The sequence below is a fragment of the Aethalodelphis obliquidens genome, unplaced genomic scaffold (genome assembly GCF_003676395.1).
Source record: "Aethalodelphis obliquidens isolate GAN/ISIS:26980383/991018 unplaced genomic scaffold, ASM367639v1 scaffold3, whole genome shotgun sequence".
Taxonomy (NCBI): Eukaryota; Metazoa; Chordata; class Mammalia; order Artiodactyla; family Delphinidae; genus Aethalodelphis; species Aethalodelphis obliquidens.
Window position 1 is genome coordinate 87,381,598 of NW_020837947.1, and position 20,945 is coordinate 87,402,542.

Here is a 20,945-nt window from a genome sequence, read left to right on the forward strand (position 1 = left end):
CTGTCTGTTTGTCTGTCTGTGTCTGTGTCTGTGTGTGTGGAGAGAGAGATAGGGAAGAGATTGATCACTAACTATACCTCCATAGACAGCAGGGAAGGAAATGTCTACCATGGTCTAGATATGGACTCCTCAGGAAAGCCATTTGGCCTGGATTCACTTGATGTTCTGCCCCAATGGTTTTCCTAGTCAGGTGCTCAAGACAACCTTAGCATTCTCCTCAGCTGTCCTGAACTTTAGAGAAGCTTCCTCCCGACTCTAGGCCCATGACCTCACATTTCTCAGAGCTTCTACTATTGAAAACTTTTCGTTGTAATTCTTTCTTTGCATCTTTTGAGATATAAATCTTTTTAAAATCTTCTTGCCAGTTTGACAACCAAAGACGCCTTTCTTCGGGACCCAGATCCATCTCTTTGAAATGCAATCATCAATAAAGATAGTGGCCCTCTCTGTGGGCAGATAGGAGCCTTGTTCTAAGCTGTAAACTATCTTCTGTGATGAAGACATGAGAGAGTTTATGTTTTTAGGGGATAGGGCCAAATAGCGACACAGGTAGCCCATGGGCCCCCCACCTCAGCTCTTAAAAAATCTGCCACCTTTTGTTTCAGAGGAGTTGAGCAAAAGCTGAGTTCTGGCCTCTCTCCCCTATTTCAATAGCCTTGAATAAAGTCTTCCTTACCTCTTTCACTTTGTCCAGTGCAACTCTTGCTTTAACACAGGCAAGTAGTTGTTGGCAGCAAGAGTCTGTATATAATGTGAAAAACCAGAGGGGACCAAGTTAGAAATGAAAAGACAAAATCCTAGGAATTGTAGCTGGCAAAGGGTGTCTAAAGATTACACAAATGCTCATGAGTCATAGGGTTAAAATACAGGACATTCAGTTAAATTAGAATTTCAAATGAACAACATATAATTTTTTAGTATAAGCTTAACTCATGCACTGTTTGAGACATACACTAAAAAATTATGTGTTGTTTATCTGAAACTGAAATTTAACTGAGCTCCCTATATTTTATCTGACATTCCTACTGTGAGAAAAACAGTTTTAAACATCTGTTCTTCCTAGAGAGCAGAGGACTGCTTACAACAGTATTGGTGGCCAGCTGTAATAGCTACACTTTACTATGAACTTCTCTCTCTTTTCTGCCCACTTTGCCCTCTCTGCAAAGCTCAAAGTGTCTGAAACAGCAGCTAGCTTGAGAGGAGGCTCTAAGAACACAAAAAGAAGAGAAACCAACTTCTTCCTGCCCGGAAAACAGGCAGCGGGTGACAGGTGCCCTGCAGGCCTTAGCTGGTTGGAGGGGGCTGGGGAAGTCATATCTCTAAAGGAAGATTTAAATGTTGATAAATTTCTTAGCCTGGATTAGCTTCTGCATCATTGTATAACTTAGAAAGAAGGTAGGACTCATAGGGACTGCCAAGTTTTCACCCAGAGGCAGAGAAAATTTCCCCCATTGTGAGAGAGACAAAAATAAAGTTCTAGCCTCCCATATATTATATTACACTTGTTCAATGTATCAAGTCTATAGATCTAAATATATATATGACAATAAAATACTTTCCAAATTTTATGTGCCTCCAGATTTTATGAGATTAATTCATTTAAAGAATAATTTTAAAAGGATAACTGTAAAAATTATTAATCACATTGCATATTATAGTAATACTATTTATAAAATATTTAAGTATTATTGACAAGCACTAAATATTAATGAATATTAATAAAATACCTCTATGAGACAAATTTCTAATCTTTTTTTGTTAGACTTTTTAAAAACTTTTTTTATTGAGGTATGATTACATCAAATAAAATTCATGAATTTTAAGAGTGTAATTTGATGTACAGCCATTTGTATCACAGGATATTCTAAGAGTCTAATGAAAACTATTATTTCACATATGCAGGGACACATTTTTAATACAATATCACGGCATTTTTTTCATCCATCTAAAATTTTTGCTTAAAGTTTTTTCCTATGAACTGGTAGTTAATTACTCGAGACAATGACTTTACAAATTTATTATACTTATATATCTAAATTTCTTGAAGTTTGGCCAAATATCTATAAATACCAGTGTTATCATTTTATATGAATGTTAACTATAAATGCTATGTTCTCATCTACTTGATTAGCAATAAAATGCTATCAGAACATATATTAATATGACTTTTTTTTTTAGATGCAGGTTTATTTTTTCCATCTTTCAATGGGAATTCCTACTTAGAACTGCCTTTTTGTACAACCCTAAGGAAGGAACGTAACAGAATTGTTAACATCTACTTGACTATACAAACAAGCACTTTGAATGGAACAATTCTCTACAGTGAGTATTAAATGTTTGACCTCCTATATGTCATGCTTCTTTCTCAAATATTAACCTACTGAATTAATGAATTATTAATTTAAATGTTTTGGGAAAACTTTTCTAGCCCAGTGAATGAAGTATTACCAAAAAGAAATCTTGTTTCTTTCTAGTGTTCTTTAGCAGTTTCTTTAATTTATGAGTCACTTAATGAAACATGACTTACAAACAGGAACCAGCAAAGAAGTCACTTAATGAGTCACTTAATGAGTCACTTAATGAAACATGACTTACAAACAGGAACCAGCAAAGAAGAATACAGCAGGCATATAAATTTGACAGCATATGGCTATAGCAGTGAAACAGTAGTGCTGCAAATGTTTCAAATAGCATATTTTTTATAATATAAATAACTAACATGAATTGCATTCAATACTTGGTAACTTGGAAAAAAGTATTTCAAAGCTGGTATTCATTTGACAGTTGGGAAAATTCTTATCACTCTTTAAGTATTATCTTAAATTTAGCTGGCAAAAAAAAAAAGTAGTATTAACAATATTTGTTTAAGGAAATACCTCCATGTACAGGGTTCTCTACATTTTGGTCTCTTTCACTCATGGGCAAATACCACTAAAGTGTATTGCTTGCAATATTACAAATGTAACAATTGTTTTTTTCTCTTTTGAAATGAATACACCATAGTTTTAATAGTTCCCTATATTGGAGATACAATGTCTTCAGTACTTGGATAGATGATCCACTGTAAGGCAACTCATTATTTCCCAAAGGAGTTTCTCTTCCACTTTGAAATATTTTGCAAAATCGATTCATCTTACTGTACTTTCTAAACAAAACTTAAACTTTTTTATGACTTGAATATGAGAAAAATGCCTAAAAGAAGAATTTTTGGAAAACTGGGTATAGTTAAAAGCTTTGAACATTAAGTTAAAACTGGGAATTTATGTTACATTTTAGAAAGAAACTAACTTGTCAGAACTAGGCCAGCATTATTTATTTCCTAGGAGTGCGAGTGCCCCTGTTTAATTGATAGCTTTAAATTATTTCATTAATTTATGTTTAAAAAAAGAGAAGAAAATAATAAAAGAAAAACTGATTTTTTATATGGGAAACCTAAGTGGTGATAGGTGACTATGAAATTTGGAGGTAATATTGCATTTCAGGGGGAACAAAACAAAACATAAAACAAAAGATATAAACATAATACTTTAAAGCCACAAAGAAAGCAAAGTCGTTTTCTGGCTTTGCAGTGTTTTAAGTTACCTAGATATGGAAGGTGTTTCCTTGTGAAAAGTGTGTTTTTAGCAACTGAAAGCAGCTCATAGCCAAAGAAGCAGACAACCTCTGGGAATTCTCCTACCCTGGGCCTGCGCTGCAGGCCCACGTCCAAACTGCCACTCAACTTTCTCTTTCTGAAGGCCATAGACATACATGCCACGTGTGTCCACTCTGTTCAAGCTGGTGCTCTAAAACAGTCAAACCTAAGCTGATGTTAGTGCCATACAATTAATTTTGCCTTTTGTAGCCAATGACCTACCAAAAAAGTCAAACTAGAAATTATTAATGAGAAAAGAGTGCCCTTGGAATAATGAGCAGCCTGTGTCTTTGTCTTACATAATTGTTGCTATCACAGCACTGGATGTGTGGACACTGTTTACTCAAGGGAGTTTCATAGCCTGTGAAGGGAGAAAATATTTTTGTCTGTAGCACATTCTTTTTGTTCATGTGTAAGTGGTAATTTAATCCCACACTCTTGGGAAGACCTCAGCAGAATGGTTTATGGGTTTGCTGTCTTCACTCCTCTTGGAATCTGTCAACCTCATAAAAGCCTCACAACAGATGAACACAAAGATTTTTGTGGTTCATTTAGACACCCGCGATTTTAAAGGTGTCCCTTAATTTGACTTCAGGACTAATTTTCTTTCCTTTGAAATCAGTATATTATGTGTAGGAGCAATTAAAAGTCGTGAGGAAATTAAAACAGATGTTAGAGTGTAAGGTTTTTTTGGTTTTTTGGGGGGGTAGAGGGGTTGCTTTTTACCTTTGCTATTTTTCCCTATTCCTGAACATTTTAGCAAAAACTGAATTTCATTTCACAAACATTTATTGAACATTTTTGCTTTGTATCATCACTTATTAAAGGGAAAACGATAGAGAGAAATATTAGATTGATAAGCCAATGACAGTTTTGAATTATATTCCTAGTTCAAAACTGTAGCTTTATCTTTTCTCAGTTTGCCTCAACAACTAATTGATGTTGAAAAGGGAACAAAAGGGAGATAAAGTTTGAATCCTTATGGGGTTACAGTAAAATTCCTTAGAAAGGATAGTTTTTAAAAGAACTCTCTGTGGGAGAGAGACAGCTCTGAGAACAGCAGTCAAGATGAAAAGAAAGCTTTTTGAATCTGCCACTGAACCAATTCAGAATTCTGGAACACAGTCAAAGGAGCTGCTAATAGGTCACGGGAGAAGGGGTGAGACCACACAAAACTCTTTAGGTGCACTCTCAGAAAATGAGCTCTGTTCAGCAAGCAGCATCAGTCAGGTTTTGTCATGGGATTTATTACTATGCAGGTGAATCCATTCTGTGCTATTTCTGTGAGAAGAAATAAGCAGGCCCTTTGGAAGGATGTGATCTGAGAATTAGGAGAAGACATTTGACCGAGATGCAGGAGGCAAATTACATGAGCAGCTCCAGTGGAAGAACAGCATTCAGAAATAATCTTTATATTACTTAGGGTCTGTATTTAAGAAAGAGAGCAAAAGGACTGGTCTTAGAAATTTATTCCAGGTAGGAATTGATAGAACAGATAAGATTATTGAAGCCTCCTTTCTGGTGCATTTAGGAAGGACTGGTAGAAGAGATATCTGATATTGCTGAAGAAAAAAATTAAATCTGAAGAATCATAACCTCTGTCTTTCTCTATAAAATGACTTCCCCAGCAAAATACACAATATCTTCATTAGACACCTTCTATGCCAAGACCAGTGAGACACCACAGCATTGCCTGACGTCTTATTAAGAAGCATCTTTTCTCATACAAAAAGTTTGCTCCATTTTTTAAATCAATTTTACAACGTGTAGCATAAAGTTCTCTGAATGCCTTTACCCCTTGATACTAGCTTCCAGTGGAGCTTGCTCCAGACAGAGAAGGGACAGAGTGGGATTGAGAGCAGGGTTGCAGGAAGTCATGCATGGCCATTCATAAGGCATCTAGAGATCCCTTTATTGTATCATCATTATGCGGCAGCAAAGTCAAACTCAACAAATAGTAACTGAGTGCCACAAAGTGCACTGCACGCTGTCAGGCCCTGGGAGGGGTACAAAGATGAATAAGATGTGGTCTGTGTCTCGCTTCTCACCATTCAATGGTGAGATCCTATGAGCCTAACTCCATGAGAAAGCTGACTGTGACAGTTTTTCAACAGGAGTACACAGTAAGGACTGGGGCTGAGTGGAGACTCATAATACCAGGAATCTGGGCTTATATCTCTTCTCTAACTAGGGAACACCTCATCGTCTGAGTTGGGTTTTACATCTATTCCACCCACACCCTCAGTACTTCAACCAGGGCCTTGCATAGATCAGCACTTGATTAGAATAGTTCTTAAAGTTCTGTTTGTGAGTTACACAACTTTGGTGGTTACAATAAAAAATTAGTAGTTATTGAAACTTTATTTTAGGGAACTATTCTGTTAAACATGGCTATACTTTCTTCCAACAAAAGGGTATAGATTTTTCAGGATTTAGTCAAAACATAGTTTGAATCTGGGGCTTCCTTGGTGGTGCAGTGGTTGAGAGTCCGCCTGCCGATGCAGGGGACACGGGTTCGTACCCCAGTCCGGGAAGATCCCACATGCCGCGGAGTGGCTGGGCCCATGAGCCATGGCCACTGAGCCTGCGCGTCCGGAGCCTGTGCTCCACAACGGGAGAGGCCACAACAGTGAGAGGCCCGCATACCGCAAAAAAAAAAAAAAACACAGTTTGAATCAAACATAACTTTTTCCTGGGTCTGCTTAAACAATTAAGAACAGAATGGGGGTTGGCAAATTTTTCCATAACAACCAGAAAGTAATTTTTTTCTGCAGACCAGACGGTGTCTGTCATAACTGCTCAACTCTGCCAGTGTAGCATGAAAACAGCCATAGAAAAAGTAAATAAATGAATGTGGCTGTGCTCCGAAAACACTTTACTTACAAAACCAGTCGATGGCAGAATTGGCCCATGGGGCAGAGTTTGCCAACCCTTGACCTAGAACGATATGATTCATTAAACTTCTCTTGAAATAGACGATTGTGTTTAAAACAACTAGATTCTATTTCTATGACTGAAATTTATGAAGAAAAAGATCAGTGAGCAATTCAACTCTGCTTCTGATGTAATTAATAAGGGAATGGAACAAGGTTACTCCTGGTCGACAGAGGAAGGGGCAGAAACAAAGAAATGAGCCTAGTCAAGACTGAACTTGCTGCCGTGCCCACCTCAGGAATGGTGTCAACCAGTGATTAGGAAAATTACTCTGGAGCTACTCTACCTGGCTCTGCCCTTTGGCACATTACCGAACATCTCTGTAAAATGGAATAATATTAATAATAACAATACCAAAGATGTTAAAAAGTTGTTTTAAGATTGAGAGAGTCACCACGTTTAACGTGCTTAAAACAGTGTTTGGCATACGGCAATGTGCAGTAAGTGCTCAAACATCTTGTTCAGATATGCTTTAATCCCTCCTCCCTTGTGCCTTCCAGACAAGGACTCTAGGGATGGGAGGCCCAGGATATTTTTATCAAATGGGTGTCATTCATGTTGCATCCGTTTAATAGACATCTCCACTGTGGAAAAGAAAAATTCGACCATGAAAAAGTCTAAAATCAGGACTGCGACAGCAGTGAGATGAAATTGGTGCAGCTTTTAGTTTTCATTCTTGTCCATTTCATCTAAATAAAGAGGATTCATTCCTCTCAGACTCTGGAATTATGACTTTGTTTTACTGGTTAAGCAGAGTTAGCAGGCTAGGAAAAATTAAAATAGGCTTTCTGTAAATTTCAGAAACTGGCCCACTCTGCAGCAGCATGTGGAAAATATGTAATAATGAATTATGTATGCCAGCCTGCTTCCAGGCTCTTTCACCCTCCCCAGAGCTGCTCTGCCTGCTGTCCATCCAGGGACCAGCAAACTCACCCCAACTATATCCTACATACATGCTGCTCTACGATGTCTGCAAACCATTAGCTACTGAGGTTGCTGTTGCATTGCTGCTGCTCTGGACAAACACAAACCTTTCAGGATAGTGGGGAAAGTGGAGTTCTAGAGCTGCAGCAAAAGCTTGGGTTCAGCAGAGAACCCAGGGCAAGCTGGGAGAACAGTCTTTATCACATGCCACCAAGGTGGTACCAGGAAGGAAGAGACCATCAGCTGCTGCCACAGGCATTTCTGATCCAAGTATCGGAGGTAACAACATCACCCAAGACTTGAGCCCAGATCGGTTGTGAGCTGACTGTACAACATAGAGCCAGTCAATGAAACTTTCTGTTTTGTATCTGACTATGAAACATGCAGATGTAATTGGTACTATCAAATTCACAAGGTTTGAAAACATATACTTAAAAGTGTTTTGAAAAACACAAAGTACCATACAAATGTATGGTGTTATTTATTTCATGGGAGATGGTAGAAATCCATGTCACTTTATGGAAATTTCCATACTCGACTGTCTACGTACCTGATATAATAAACATATTATCTGGAGAGAGGGGGAAGATGGCGGAACAGTAAGACGTGGAGATCACCTTCCTCCCCACAGATACACCAGAAATACAAATACATGTGGAACATCTCCTACAGAACACCTACTGAATGCTGGCAGAAGACCTCAGACCTCACAAAAGGCAAGAAATTCCCCACATACCTCGGTAGGGCCAAAGAAAAAAGAAAAACCAGAGACAAAAGAGACAAAAGAATAGGGACGGGACCTGCACCAGGGGGAGGGAGCTGTGAAGGAGGAAAGGTTTCCACACACTAGGAGACCCTTCACTGGCAGAGACTGCGGGTGGCGGAGGGGGGAGCTTCGAAGCCGCAGAGGCGAGCACAGCAACAGGGGTGCGGAGGGCAAAGCGGGGAGATTCCCACACAAAGGATCGGTGCCGACCGGCACTCACCAGCCCGAGAGGCTTGTATGCTCACCCGCCGGGGCGGGCAGGGCTGCGAGCTGAGGCTCGGGCTTCGGTCAGAGCGCAGGGAGAGGAATGGAGTTGGCAGTGTGAACACAGCCTGAAGGGGTTAGTGCACCACGGCTAGCCGGGAGGGAGTCCCAGAAAAAGTCTGGACCTGCCGAAGAGGCAAGAGACTTTTTCTTCCCTCTTTGATTCCTGGTACCCGAGGAGAGGGGATTAAGAGCTCTGCTTAAAGGAGCTCCAGAGACGGGCGCGAGCCATGGCTAAAAGCACGGACCCTAGAGACAGGCATGAGCTGCTAAGGCTGCCGCTGCCGCCACCAAGAAGCCTGTGTGCAAGCACAGGACACTATCCACATCTCCCTTCCAGGAGGCTGTGCAGCCCACCACTGCCAGGGTCCCGTGATCCAGGGACAACTTCCCCGGGAGAACGCACGGCGCGTCTCAGGCTGGTGCAACATCATGCACGTCTCTGCAGCTGCAAGCTTGCCCCGCATCAGCACCCCTCCGTCCCCCCGGCCTGAGTGAGCCAGAGCCCCCAAAGCAGCGGCTCCTTTAACCCCATCCTGTCTGAGCGAAGAACAGACGCCCTCCAGCGACCTACATGCAGAGCCGGGGTCAAATCCAAAGTTGAGCCCCGGGAGCTGTGCGAACAAAGAAGAGAAAGGGAAATCTCTCCCAGCAACCTCAGAAGCAGCTGATTAAAGCTCCACAATCAACTTGATGTACCTGCATCTGTGGAATACCTGAATAGACAACGAATCATCCCAAATTGAGGTGGTGGACTTTGGGAGCAAGGTAAATGATTTTTTCCTCTTTCTGTGAGTGTGTATGTGTATGATTCTGTGTGAGATTTTGTCTGTATAGCTTTGTTTTCACCATTTGTCCTAAGGTTCTGCCTTTCTGGCTTTTTTGTTTGTTTGTTTGTTTTTCTGTTTTACTTTTTAAAGTCTTTTTCTTAATAATTATTTTTTTATTTTAATTATTTTATTTTATCTTACTTTATTTTATTTTATCCTCTTTCTTTTTCTTTCTTTCTTTCTTTCTTTCTTTCTTTCTTACTTTCTTTCTTTCTTTCTTTCTTTCTTCCTTCCTTCCTTTCTTTCATTTTTTCTCCCTTTTATTCTGAGCCATGTGAATGAAAGGCTCTTGGTGCTGTAGCCAGGAGTCAGTGCTGTGCCTCTGAGGTGGGAGAGCCAACTTCAGGACACTTGCCCACAAGAGACCTCCCAGCTCCACTTAATATCACACAGCGAAAATCTCCCAGAGATCTCCATCTCAACACCAACACCCAGCTTCACTCAAAGACCAGCAAACTACAGTGGAGGACACCCTATGCCAAACAACTAGCAAGACAGGAAAACAGCCCTATCCATTAGCAGAAAGGCTGCCTAAAATCATAATAAGGCCACAGACACCCCAAAACACACCACCAGACATGGTCCTGCCCACCAGAAAGACAAGATCCAGCCTCATCCACCAGAACACAGGCACTCATCCCCTCCACAAGGAAGCCTACACAACCCACTGAACCAACTTTAGCCACTGGGAAAAGACACCAAAAACAACGGGAAATACGAACCTGCAGCCTGCAAAAAGGAGACCCCAAACACTGTAAGATAAGAAAATGAGAAGACAGAAAATCACACAGCAGATGAAGGAGCAAGATAAAAACCCACCAGACCTAACAAATGAAGAGGAAATAGGCAGTCTACCTGAAGAAGAATTATGAATAATGAGAGTAAGATGATCCAAAATCTTGGAAAAAGTATAGAGAAAATGCAAGAAACATTTAACAAGGACCTAAAGAGGAAACAAGCAATGGTGAACAACACAGTAAATGAAATTAAAAATACTCTAGAAAGGATGAATAGCAGAATAACTGAGGCAGAAGAATGGATAAGTGACCTGGAAGATAAAATAGAGGAAATAACTACTGCAGAGCAGAATAAAGGAAAAGGAATAAAAAGACCCGAGGACAGTCTCAGAGACCTCTGGGACAACACTAAATGCACCAACATTCAAATCATAGGAGTCCCAGAAGAAGAAGAGAAAAAGAAAGGGACTGAGAAAATATTTGAACAGATTATAGTAGAAAACTTCACTAATATGGGAAAGAAAATAGTTAATCAAGTCCAGGAAGCACAGAGAGTTCCATAAGTCCAAGGAGGAACACACCAAGACACATATTAATCAAACTATCAAAAATTAAATACAAAGAAAACATATTAAAAGTAGCAAGGGAAAAACAAAAAATAACACACAAGGGAATCCCCATAAGGTTAACAGCTGATCTTTCAGCAGAAACTCTGCTAGCCAGAAAGGACTGGCAGGGCATATTTAAAGTGATGAAGGAGAAAAACCTACAACCAAAATTACTCTACCCAGCAAGGATCTCATTCGGATTTGATGGAGAAATTAAAATCTTTACAGACAAGGAAAAGCTGAGAGAGTTCAGCACCACCAAACCAGCTTTACAACAAATGCTAAAGGAACTTCTCTAGGCAAGAAACACAAGAGAAGGAAAAAACCTACAATAACAAACCCAAAATAATTAAGAAAATGGGAATAGGAACATACATATTGATAATTACCTTAAATGTAAATGGACTAAATGCTCCTACCAAAAGACACAGACTGGATGAATGGATACAAAAACAGGACCCATATATATGCTGCCTACAAGAGACCCACTTCAGACCTAGGGACACATACAGACTGAAAGTGAGAGGATGGAAAAAGATACTCCATGCAAATGGAAATGAAAAAAACGGTGGAGTAGCAATTGTAATATCAGACAAAATAGACTTTAAAATAAAGACTATTACAAGGGACAAAGAAGGACACTGCATAATAATCAAGGCATCGAACCAAGAAGAAGATATAACAATTGTAAATATTTATGCACCCAACATAGGAGCACCTCAATACATAAGGCAAATACTAACAGCAATAAAAGGGGAAATCGACAGTAACACATTCATAGTAGGGGCTTCAACACCCCACTTTCATCAATGGACAAATCATTCAAAATGAAAATAAATAATGAAACACAAACTTTAAAAGATACATTAAACAAGATGGACTTAATTGATATTTATAGGACATTCCATCCAAAAACAACAGAATACACATTTTTCTCAAGTGCTCATAGAACATTTTCCAGGATAGATCATATATTGGGTCACAAATCAAGTCTTGGTAAATTTAAGAAAATTGAAATTGTATCAAGTATCTTTTCCGACCACAACACTATGAGATGAGATATCAACTACAGGAAAAGATCTGTAAAAAATACAAACAGATGGAGACTAAACAATACACTAATTAATAACGAAGTGATCACTGAAGAAATCAAACAATCCCTAGAAACGAATGACAATGAAGACACGATGACCCAAAACCTATGGGATGCAGCAAAAGCAGTTCTAAGAGGGAAGTTTATAGCAATAAAATCCTACCTTAAGAAACAGGAAACATCTCGAATAAACAACCTAACCCTGCACCTAAAGCAACTAGAGAAAGAAGAACAAAAAAACTCCAAAGTTAGCAGAAGGAAAGAAATCATAAAGATCAGATCAAAAATAAATGAAAAGGAAATGAAAGAAATGATAGCAAAGATCAAAAAAACTAAAAGCTGGTTCTTTGAGAAGATAAACAAAATTGATAAACCAAGAGGCAGACTCATCAAGACAAAAAGAGAAAAGACACAAATCAATAGTATTAGAAATGAAAAAGGAGAAGTAACAACTAACACTGCAGAAATACAAAAGATCATGAGAGATACTACAAACAACTCTATGCCAATAAAATGGACAACCTGGAAGAAATGGACAAATTCATAGAAATACACAACCTGCCAAGACAGAATCAGGAAGAAATAGAAAATATGAACAGACCATCACAAGCACTGAAATTGAAACTGTGATTAAAAATCTTCCAACAAACAAAAGCCCAGGACCAGATGGCTTCACAGGCGAATTTTATCAAATAATTAGAGAAGCAATAACACCTATCTTTTTCAAACTCTTCCAAAATATAGCAGAGGGAGCAACACTCCCAAACTCATTCTATGAGGCCACCATCACCCTGATACCAAAACCAGACAAGGATGTCACAAAGAAAGAACACTACAGGCCAATATCACTGATGAACATAGATGTAAAAATCCTCAACAAAATACTAGCAGACAGAATCCAAGAGCACATTAAAAGGATCATACACCATGATGAAATGGGGTTTATTCCAGAATGCAAGGATTCTTCAAAATACACAAATCAATCAATGTGATACACCATATTAACAAGTTGAAGGAGAAAAAACATATGATCATCTTAATAGATGCAGAGAAAGCTTTCGAAAAAATAGAACACCCATTTATGATAAAAACCCTCCATAAAGTAAGGATAGAGGGAACTTTCATCAATATAATAAAGGCCATATATGACAAACCCACAGCCAACATCATCCTCAATGGTGAAAATCTGAAACCACTTCCACTAAGATCAGGAACAAGACAAGGTTACCCACTCTCACCACTCTCATTCAACATAGTTTTGGAAGTTTTAGGCACAGCAATCAGAGAAGAAAATGAAATAAAAGGAATCCACATCAGAAAAGAAGAAGTAAAACTGTCACTATTTGCAGATGATGTGATACTATTTATAGAGAATCCTAAAGATGCTAGCAGAAAACTACTAGAGCTAAGCAATGAATTAGGTATAGTAGCAGGATACAAAATTAATGCACAGAAATCTCTCGCATTCCTATACACTAATGATGAAAAATCCAAAAGAGAAATTAACAAAACACTCCCATTTACCATTGCAACAAAAGGAATAAAATATCTAGGAATAAACATACCTAAGGAGACAAAAAAACTGTATGCAGAAAATTATAACACACAGATGAAAGAAATTAAAGATGATACAAATAGATGGAGAGATATACCATGTTCTTGTATTGGAAGAATCAACATTGTGAAAATGACTCTACTACCCAAAGCAATCTACAGATTCAATGCAATCCCTACCAAACTACCACTGGCATTTTTCACAGAACTAGAACAAGAAATTTCACAATTTGTATGGAAACACAAAAGACTCTGAATAGCCAAAGCAATCTTGAGAACGAAAAACGGAGCTGGAGGAATCAGGCTCCCTGACTTCAGACTATACTACAAAGCTACAGTAATCAGGACAATATGGTACTGGCACAAAAACAGAAATACAGATCAATGGAACAGAATAGAAATCCCAGGGATAAACTTACCTTATCTTTGATAAAGGAGGCAGGAATGTACAGTGGAGAAAGGACAGCCTCTTCAATAAGTGGTGCTGGGAAAACTGGACAGCTACATGTAAAAGTATGAGATTAGAACATTCCCTAGCACCATACACAAAAATAAGCTCAAAATGGATTAAAGACCTAAATGTAAAGCCAGAAACTATCAAACTCTTAGAGGAAAACATAAGCAGAACACTGTATGACATAAATCACAGCAAGATCCTTTTTGACCAACCTCCTAGAGAAATGGAAATAAAAACAAAAATAAACAAATGGGACCTAATGAAACTTAAAAGCTTTTGCACAGCAAAGGAAACCATAAGCAAGACGAAAAGACAACCCTCAGAATGGGAGAAAATATTTTCAAATGAAGCAACTGACAAAGGATTAATCTCCAAACTTTACAAGCAACTCATGCAGCTCAATAACAACAACAACAAAAAAAACCCAATCCAAAAATGTGCAGAAGACCTAAACAGACATTTCTCCAAGGTATACAGGTTGCCAAGGTATACAGGTTGCCAACAAACACATGAAAGAATGCTCAACATCATTAATCATTAGAGAAATGAAAATCAAAACTACAATGAGGGCTTCCCTGGTGGCACAGTGGTTGAGAGTCTGCCTGCCAATGCAGGGACATGGGTTTGTGCCCCAGTCTGGGAAGATCCCACATGCTGTGGAGGGGCTAGGCCCATGAGCCATGGCCACTGAGCCTGTGCGTCCGGAGCCTGTGTTCCACAACGGTAGAGGCCACAACAGTGAGAGGTCTGCATACAGCAAAAAAAAAAAAAAAAAAAAACTACAATGAGATATCATCACACACCGGTCAGAACGGCCATCATCAAAAGATCTAGAAACACTAAGTGCTGGAGAGGATGTGGAGAAAAGGGAGCACTCTTGCACTGCTGGTGGGAATGTGAATTGTTACAGCCACTATGGAGTACTGTATGGAGGTTCCTTACAAATAGAACTACCATATGACCCAGCAATCTCACTACTGGGCATATACCCTGAGAAAACCATAATTCAAAAAGAGTCATATAGTACCAAAATATTCATTGCAGCTCTATTTACAATAGCCAGGACATGGAAGCAACCTAAGTGTCCATCCTCAGATGAATGGATAAAGAAGATGTGGCACATATATACAATGGAATAGTACTCAACCATAAAAAGAAACGAAACTGAGTTATTTGTAGTGAGGTGGTTGGACCTAGAGTCTGTCATACAGAGTGAAGTAAGTCAGAAAGAGAAAGACAAATACCGTATGCTAACACATATATATGGAATCTAAGAAAAAAAAACAGAAATGTCATGAAGAACCTAGGGGTAAGATGGGAATAAAGACAGAGACCTACTAGAGAATGGACTTGAGGATATGGGGAGGGGGAAGGGTAAGCTGTGACAAAGTGAGAGAGTGGCATGGACATATATATACTACCAAACGTAAAATAGATAGCTAGTGGGAAGCGGCCACATAGCACAGGTAGATCAGCTTGGTGCTTTGTGACCACCTAGAGGGATGGGATAGAGAGAGTGGAAGGGAGGGAGACGCAAGAGGGAATAGTTATGGGGACATATGTAAAGCAATTATACTCCAATAAAGATGTGTGTATATATATATATATATATATATATATATATATATATATAATCTGTATTCATCACCATCAATTCTATAAAGAATGATGTTGAGTTTTATTTTAACTCAAAATTATGAATCTCTTCTGATCATTTGTTTATAAATGATGTCAGATCAAACTGTCATTCATGTTTCGGACCCCATTCACATATTAAATGAAAAATTTTCTCCTTGGAGTTGATTTTGGTTTTATTTGCTCTAATATAATGTGAATCATTTCTCCTGATATACCTCATAATTTCAAAAACTGAAATTAGCTTGTTTTCCTTTGTTAAAGGATACTTTTCAAAAAGGCATATAAAATGAACACGTCAGAGATTTTATTTAAGCTATTAATTGATGAGGGGACTGGTAAGATACTACAACCACTTCGAAGGAGAATACAAGGAGCAAAGTCATACAAAAAGTTTAAGGAATTCTGAAGCAAACTTGCTAAGTGGTGGAAAGCAGTTCTACCTCCGTGTACTAACCAATTGCATTTTACCAGACACAGTATGCATTTCTATAGACAAGAATTATTTGAATTATTATTCATTTTCTCAACTTATAAATTTGCAAAATAGCTCACAGATAAAGAAAGTTGACAAGAAACAATGGGTGAACTAGATTTTTTTCTTTCCTATTTTAAATTATTTCAGTCTTTTCTGACCCTTTTCTCTGAACCATTCCTGGAGAGCTGAGTGTTGCTTTTATTCCATTCTCTAGAGCCTGATGCCTGGAGGGAGAGATAACCTAGGTTTTCTGACATTCTTGCTGAGATGTTAAAGAAATATTTATCTGAGGTTCAGCAATACCTTTAGTTTCACTCTGGTTTCATTTTCTTTTTTTTTTTTTTTAATTGATGTGAATTCTAATACAGAGATAGTTCAAGTTTATCCAGATCCCTGAGTATCTTCAAGACCCTTTCAGGTTTCCATAACATCAAAACTATTTTTTTACTAAAACTAAGACATTTGCCTTTTCACTGTGTTGACAGTTGCACTCATGATACAAAAGTCAGAGTGGATGAACCTTCTGGCACCTCGGGTCATGGCTGTGGCACCGAATTGTATTCAGTCATTTTGTTCTACTCCGCTATTCACTCAAAGCACGAGCAGACACAAAAATTTTTCTTCATGTTGCAGAAAAACAGATTCACTTTTAAAATTCTCAGTCCTTGTATATACAACTCTTTAATGTTTTTTTCCAAAGGGAAAGTATACATAAAGCAAGTCTGCTACATACTACACACTAAAGTATAAAAGCAGACTTGAGGAAATGCATGTGCATTTTTTTAAGTTGCTGGTTGAAGTAGTACTATGAAAACATGACTTGAAAAATGACTAAAAGATAACCTATGGTTGTTCAGACTTGCATATTTTACAGATTTTTTTCTCAAAAATTAACAAAGCAAACCTGTTATTTCAAGTTAGGCAGCTAACAATATTTGTTCACAAAGATAAAACTCAAGCTTTCTAAGAAAAATTAGAATTTTAGAAAATTTACCTCCTCTGTAATGAGGTTCAGAGCTTCCCAATACTTTCTGATGAGTTCAGTAGTAATATCAATGAATGTGCTTTATTAATATATTATATGATAAAATATGTCAACATTTGAAAGATCTCTTTAACCCAGTGAACCAACATTTTTCAAATAGTCAATGCACAATGTTACAAAATCATGCACAGGTAGAATATCCATTCGAATTGCAAGAAAGACCAATGGAATTTTAATGTAACAGAGTATGTAAAGGTCATTAATAGAGTTTCAGATTCCACTTTTCAACTAAACTTTAAGGAACTACCATTTGCCCAATTTGTCTGTATTTAGAAAGGCTTCCATTACAACTACATTCTGTGTGAGTCTAGAGTTCATATATTTCAACCAAAGTGAACAATTCACAACAGATTGAATACAGAAGTAGATATGAGAATCCAGCTGTCTTTTATTAAGCATTACATTAAATATATTTGCAAAAGAATAGAATAACACTACTCCTCTGATTATTTCTTTTTTTTTTGGAAAATATAATACTTTTCACAAAATATGTTTATTCAGGTAACATGTAATGGATTTTATTATTGTTATTATTATTTTTTTTGTGTGTGTGTGTGTGTGGTATGTGGGCCTCTCACTGTTGTGGCCTCTCCTGTTGCGGAGCACAGGCTCCGGATGCGCAGGCTCAGTGGCCATGGCTCACAGGCTCAGCCGCTCCGCGGCATGTGGGGTCTTCCTGGACCGGGGCACGAACCCGTGTCCCCTGCATCGGCAGGTGAATTCTCAACCACTGTGCCACCAGGGAAGCCCTACTGTTATTTTTAACTAAACTAATTGATAAATATTTGAAAACCTTCTCAGTTTTAAATTCTAATACAATAAGTATCAAAAGATGGAAACCATGTAAACAAAAGCTTTTGGGGGTTTCTTGGTAGATTTTAAGTGTGCTAAAGGGTCCTTAGACCTAAAAATTTGAGAACTACTAATTTAATATAATTTCCATTTCAAAACCCATGTACACTATGATTTTGCTCTAATAAAAAGAAAAACTTTCTCTCTATATATTCGTCTATCCAGTTATCAGCCTTCGTATCTATGGAAGTGTTTGCCAAATATTCATGCCAGCCATTTTTTTTAATTAATTAATTTTTTACTGAATATAGTTGATTTACAATGTTGTGTTACTTTCAGGTATACAGCAAACTGATTCACATATATATATGTATATATGTATTCTTTTTCAGATTCTTTTCCCTTATACATTATTAAAAATATTGAATATAGTTCCCTGTGCTATACAGTAGGTCCTTGTTATTTATTTTATATATAGTAGTGTTTATATGTTACCCCCAGATTCCTAATTTATACCCCCCTACCTTTCCCCTTTGGTAACTGAAAGTTTATTTTCTATATCTATGAGTCTGTTTCTGTTTTATAAATTAGTTCATTCGTATCATATTTTTAGACTCCACATATAAATGATATCATATTATATTTGTCTTTGTCTGGCTTACTTCACTTAGTATGATAATCTCTAAGTCCATCAATGTGGCTGCTAATGAAATTATTTCATTTTTTATAGCTGAGCAATATTCCATTATGTGTGTGTGTGTGTGTGTATATATATATATATATATATATATATATATATATATATATCTATCTCACACCTTTATCCACTCATCTGTTGATGAACTTTTATGTTGTTTCCATGTCTTGATTATTGTAAATAGTGTTGTGGTGAACATTGGGGCACATGTATCTTTTCGAATTATGGCTTTCTCCAGATATATGTCCAGGAATGAGATTGCAGGATCACATCGTAACTCTTTTAGTTTTGTAAGGAAACTCCATACTGTGCTCCGTAGTGGCAATACCAATTTACCTTCCCACCAACAGTGTAGGAGGGTTCCCTTTTCTCCACACTCTCTCCAATTGCTGGCCATTTCTGAGGGTTGTAATTTCAGCTTTTAGTGCACTTTCACAGGTATTTTTTATATTGCTTGAGTAAAAAAACAACAAAATCATTATCTTAAATGTATATATTCACAAAAATAAATAAAAGTAAAGAGTAGAGAATGGGGATATGAAAAATTTTTAAATATATATTCCACAAATATCTGAGAATTCAGTAAATGCATCATGAGAATTATTTGCTTTGATGATTTTGGATCAATTGGAAATCAAAAGAGAAAAAATAAAAATTGACCGTGTATTAATTTCCTATTGCTGCTGCAGCAAATTACCATAAACTTAGTGGTTTAAAACAACAGAAACCAGAAGTATAAAATGTATCTTATACAACTAAAATCAAGTTGTTAGCAGGACTGGTTACTTCCAGAGGCTCCAGAGGAGAAGTTATTCCTTGCCTCTTCCAGCCTCTTTCTGGTGGCTGCTGGCATTTCTTGGCTTGTGACTGCATCACTCCAATCTCTGCTTCTATAGTCACATAACTTGTCCTCTTCCATGGTCAAATTTCCCTCTGCCTCTCTCTTAAAAAGACACGTGACTAATTTTATGACCCAACCAGATAATCCAGGATAATCTCGCTATCTCAAGATCTTTAATTTAACCACATCTGCAACGTCTCCCTTGCCATATAAGGTTAATATTCACAGGTTCCAACAATTAGGACATGAATATCTTTCAGAGTCATTATTCAACCTACTACAACCCCTTACTTCACATCATATACAAAAGTCAATTCTCAGGAGAGTGTAGCTCTTAAATAAAGATTACTGAAGATAATGTAAGAGAATAACTTTGTGACTTTGAGGCAGGCAAAGATATCTTAAAGATGATACAGAAAGTACTAATCATAACCACAAAGGAAACAACTGGTAAATTTACCCATACTAAAATTAAGAACATATGTTCATCAAAATTGACCCCTAAGAGCTTCCCTGGTGGCGCAGTGGTTGAGAGTCCGCCTGCCGATGCAGGGGACACGGGTTCGTGCCCCGGTCTGGGAAGATCTCACATGTCACGGAGCAGCTGGGCCCAAGGGCCATGGCCACTGAGCCTGCGCGTCCGGAGCCTGTGCTCCGCAACAGGAGAGGCCACAACAGTGAGAGGCCCGCATACTGCAAATTGACCCCTAAGAGAATGGCCAGACGGTCTACAGGATTGGAGAAGATATTTTCAATATATGTAGTTGACCAAGAGCTTATTTGTATGCTCTTTTATGTGTATGCATATATATGTATATAAATATTACATATATACATAGATATAACTCTATAATCAATAAGGAAAAAGCAAACAAGCAGACAAAAATAAGAGAAAGACACACAAACCGACACTTCACAAAATAGGATATCAAAATAGCCACTAAACATGAGAATATACTCAACTTCTCTAATATGAGGAAAACAAAAATTAAAGCCAGAATAATAAACACAGAATAGTTAAAATCTACAAGGTGGTCAAACCAATTAATGGCAAAAAAAAAAAAAAAGGATCAGCTGACATTCATATATTGTTGGTAAGGAGTTAAAACATCATTTCAGAAAACTGGTAGTAGCTACTAAATTAATCATAGTCGTATTCTGTGACACAACAATTTAACTCCTGGTACATACAAAACAGAAATGCATGCACTTCAACACCAAAGACACATACAAGATTGTCATAGCAGCATTATTCATAAAAACCAAAAACAGGGTGGGTAGATTTCCATCTATAGAAGAAAAAATAACTGAATTGTGAATATTCATTTAATAGAATATTATAAAGCAGTAGAAATGTAGGGTGAATGCTATCTCACATACATAATATTGAGCAAAAGCAAATAGACGTTAAAGAACATAGAAGTATGATCTCACTAATATAAAAATGAAAATCAAGCAAAACTATTGCTATTGTTAAACATCAGGACCTCAGTTCCATTTGGTGGAGGGAAGAGGAGAGCACTGATCAATAGGAATTCTGACAATGCAGAAAATTTTCTTTTTCTTAAGTTGGTGGTGTTTGTGTGAGCGGGTTCACTTTGTGAGAATTCACTAAGCTATATGCTTAAAATTTGTGTGATTTTCTGTGTGAGTGAT

General features: G+C 37.6%; 1 protein-coding gene across 1 annotated transcript in view; it reads left to right on the forward strand.

The window, feature by feature from the left end:
* Positions 1–20,945, forward strand: part of EYS (EGF-like photoreceptor maintenance factor) — a 1,677,823-nt gene that overhangs the window by 1,292,495 nt on the left and 364,383 nt on the right. The window contains exon 30 of the mRNA XM_027093793.1: positions 2,179–2,322. Within this exon, the coding sequence (XP_026949594.1) occupies positions 2,179–2,322 (144 nt within the window). The remainder of the gene's footprint in view (positions 1–2,178; positions 2,323–20,945) is intronic.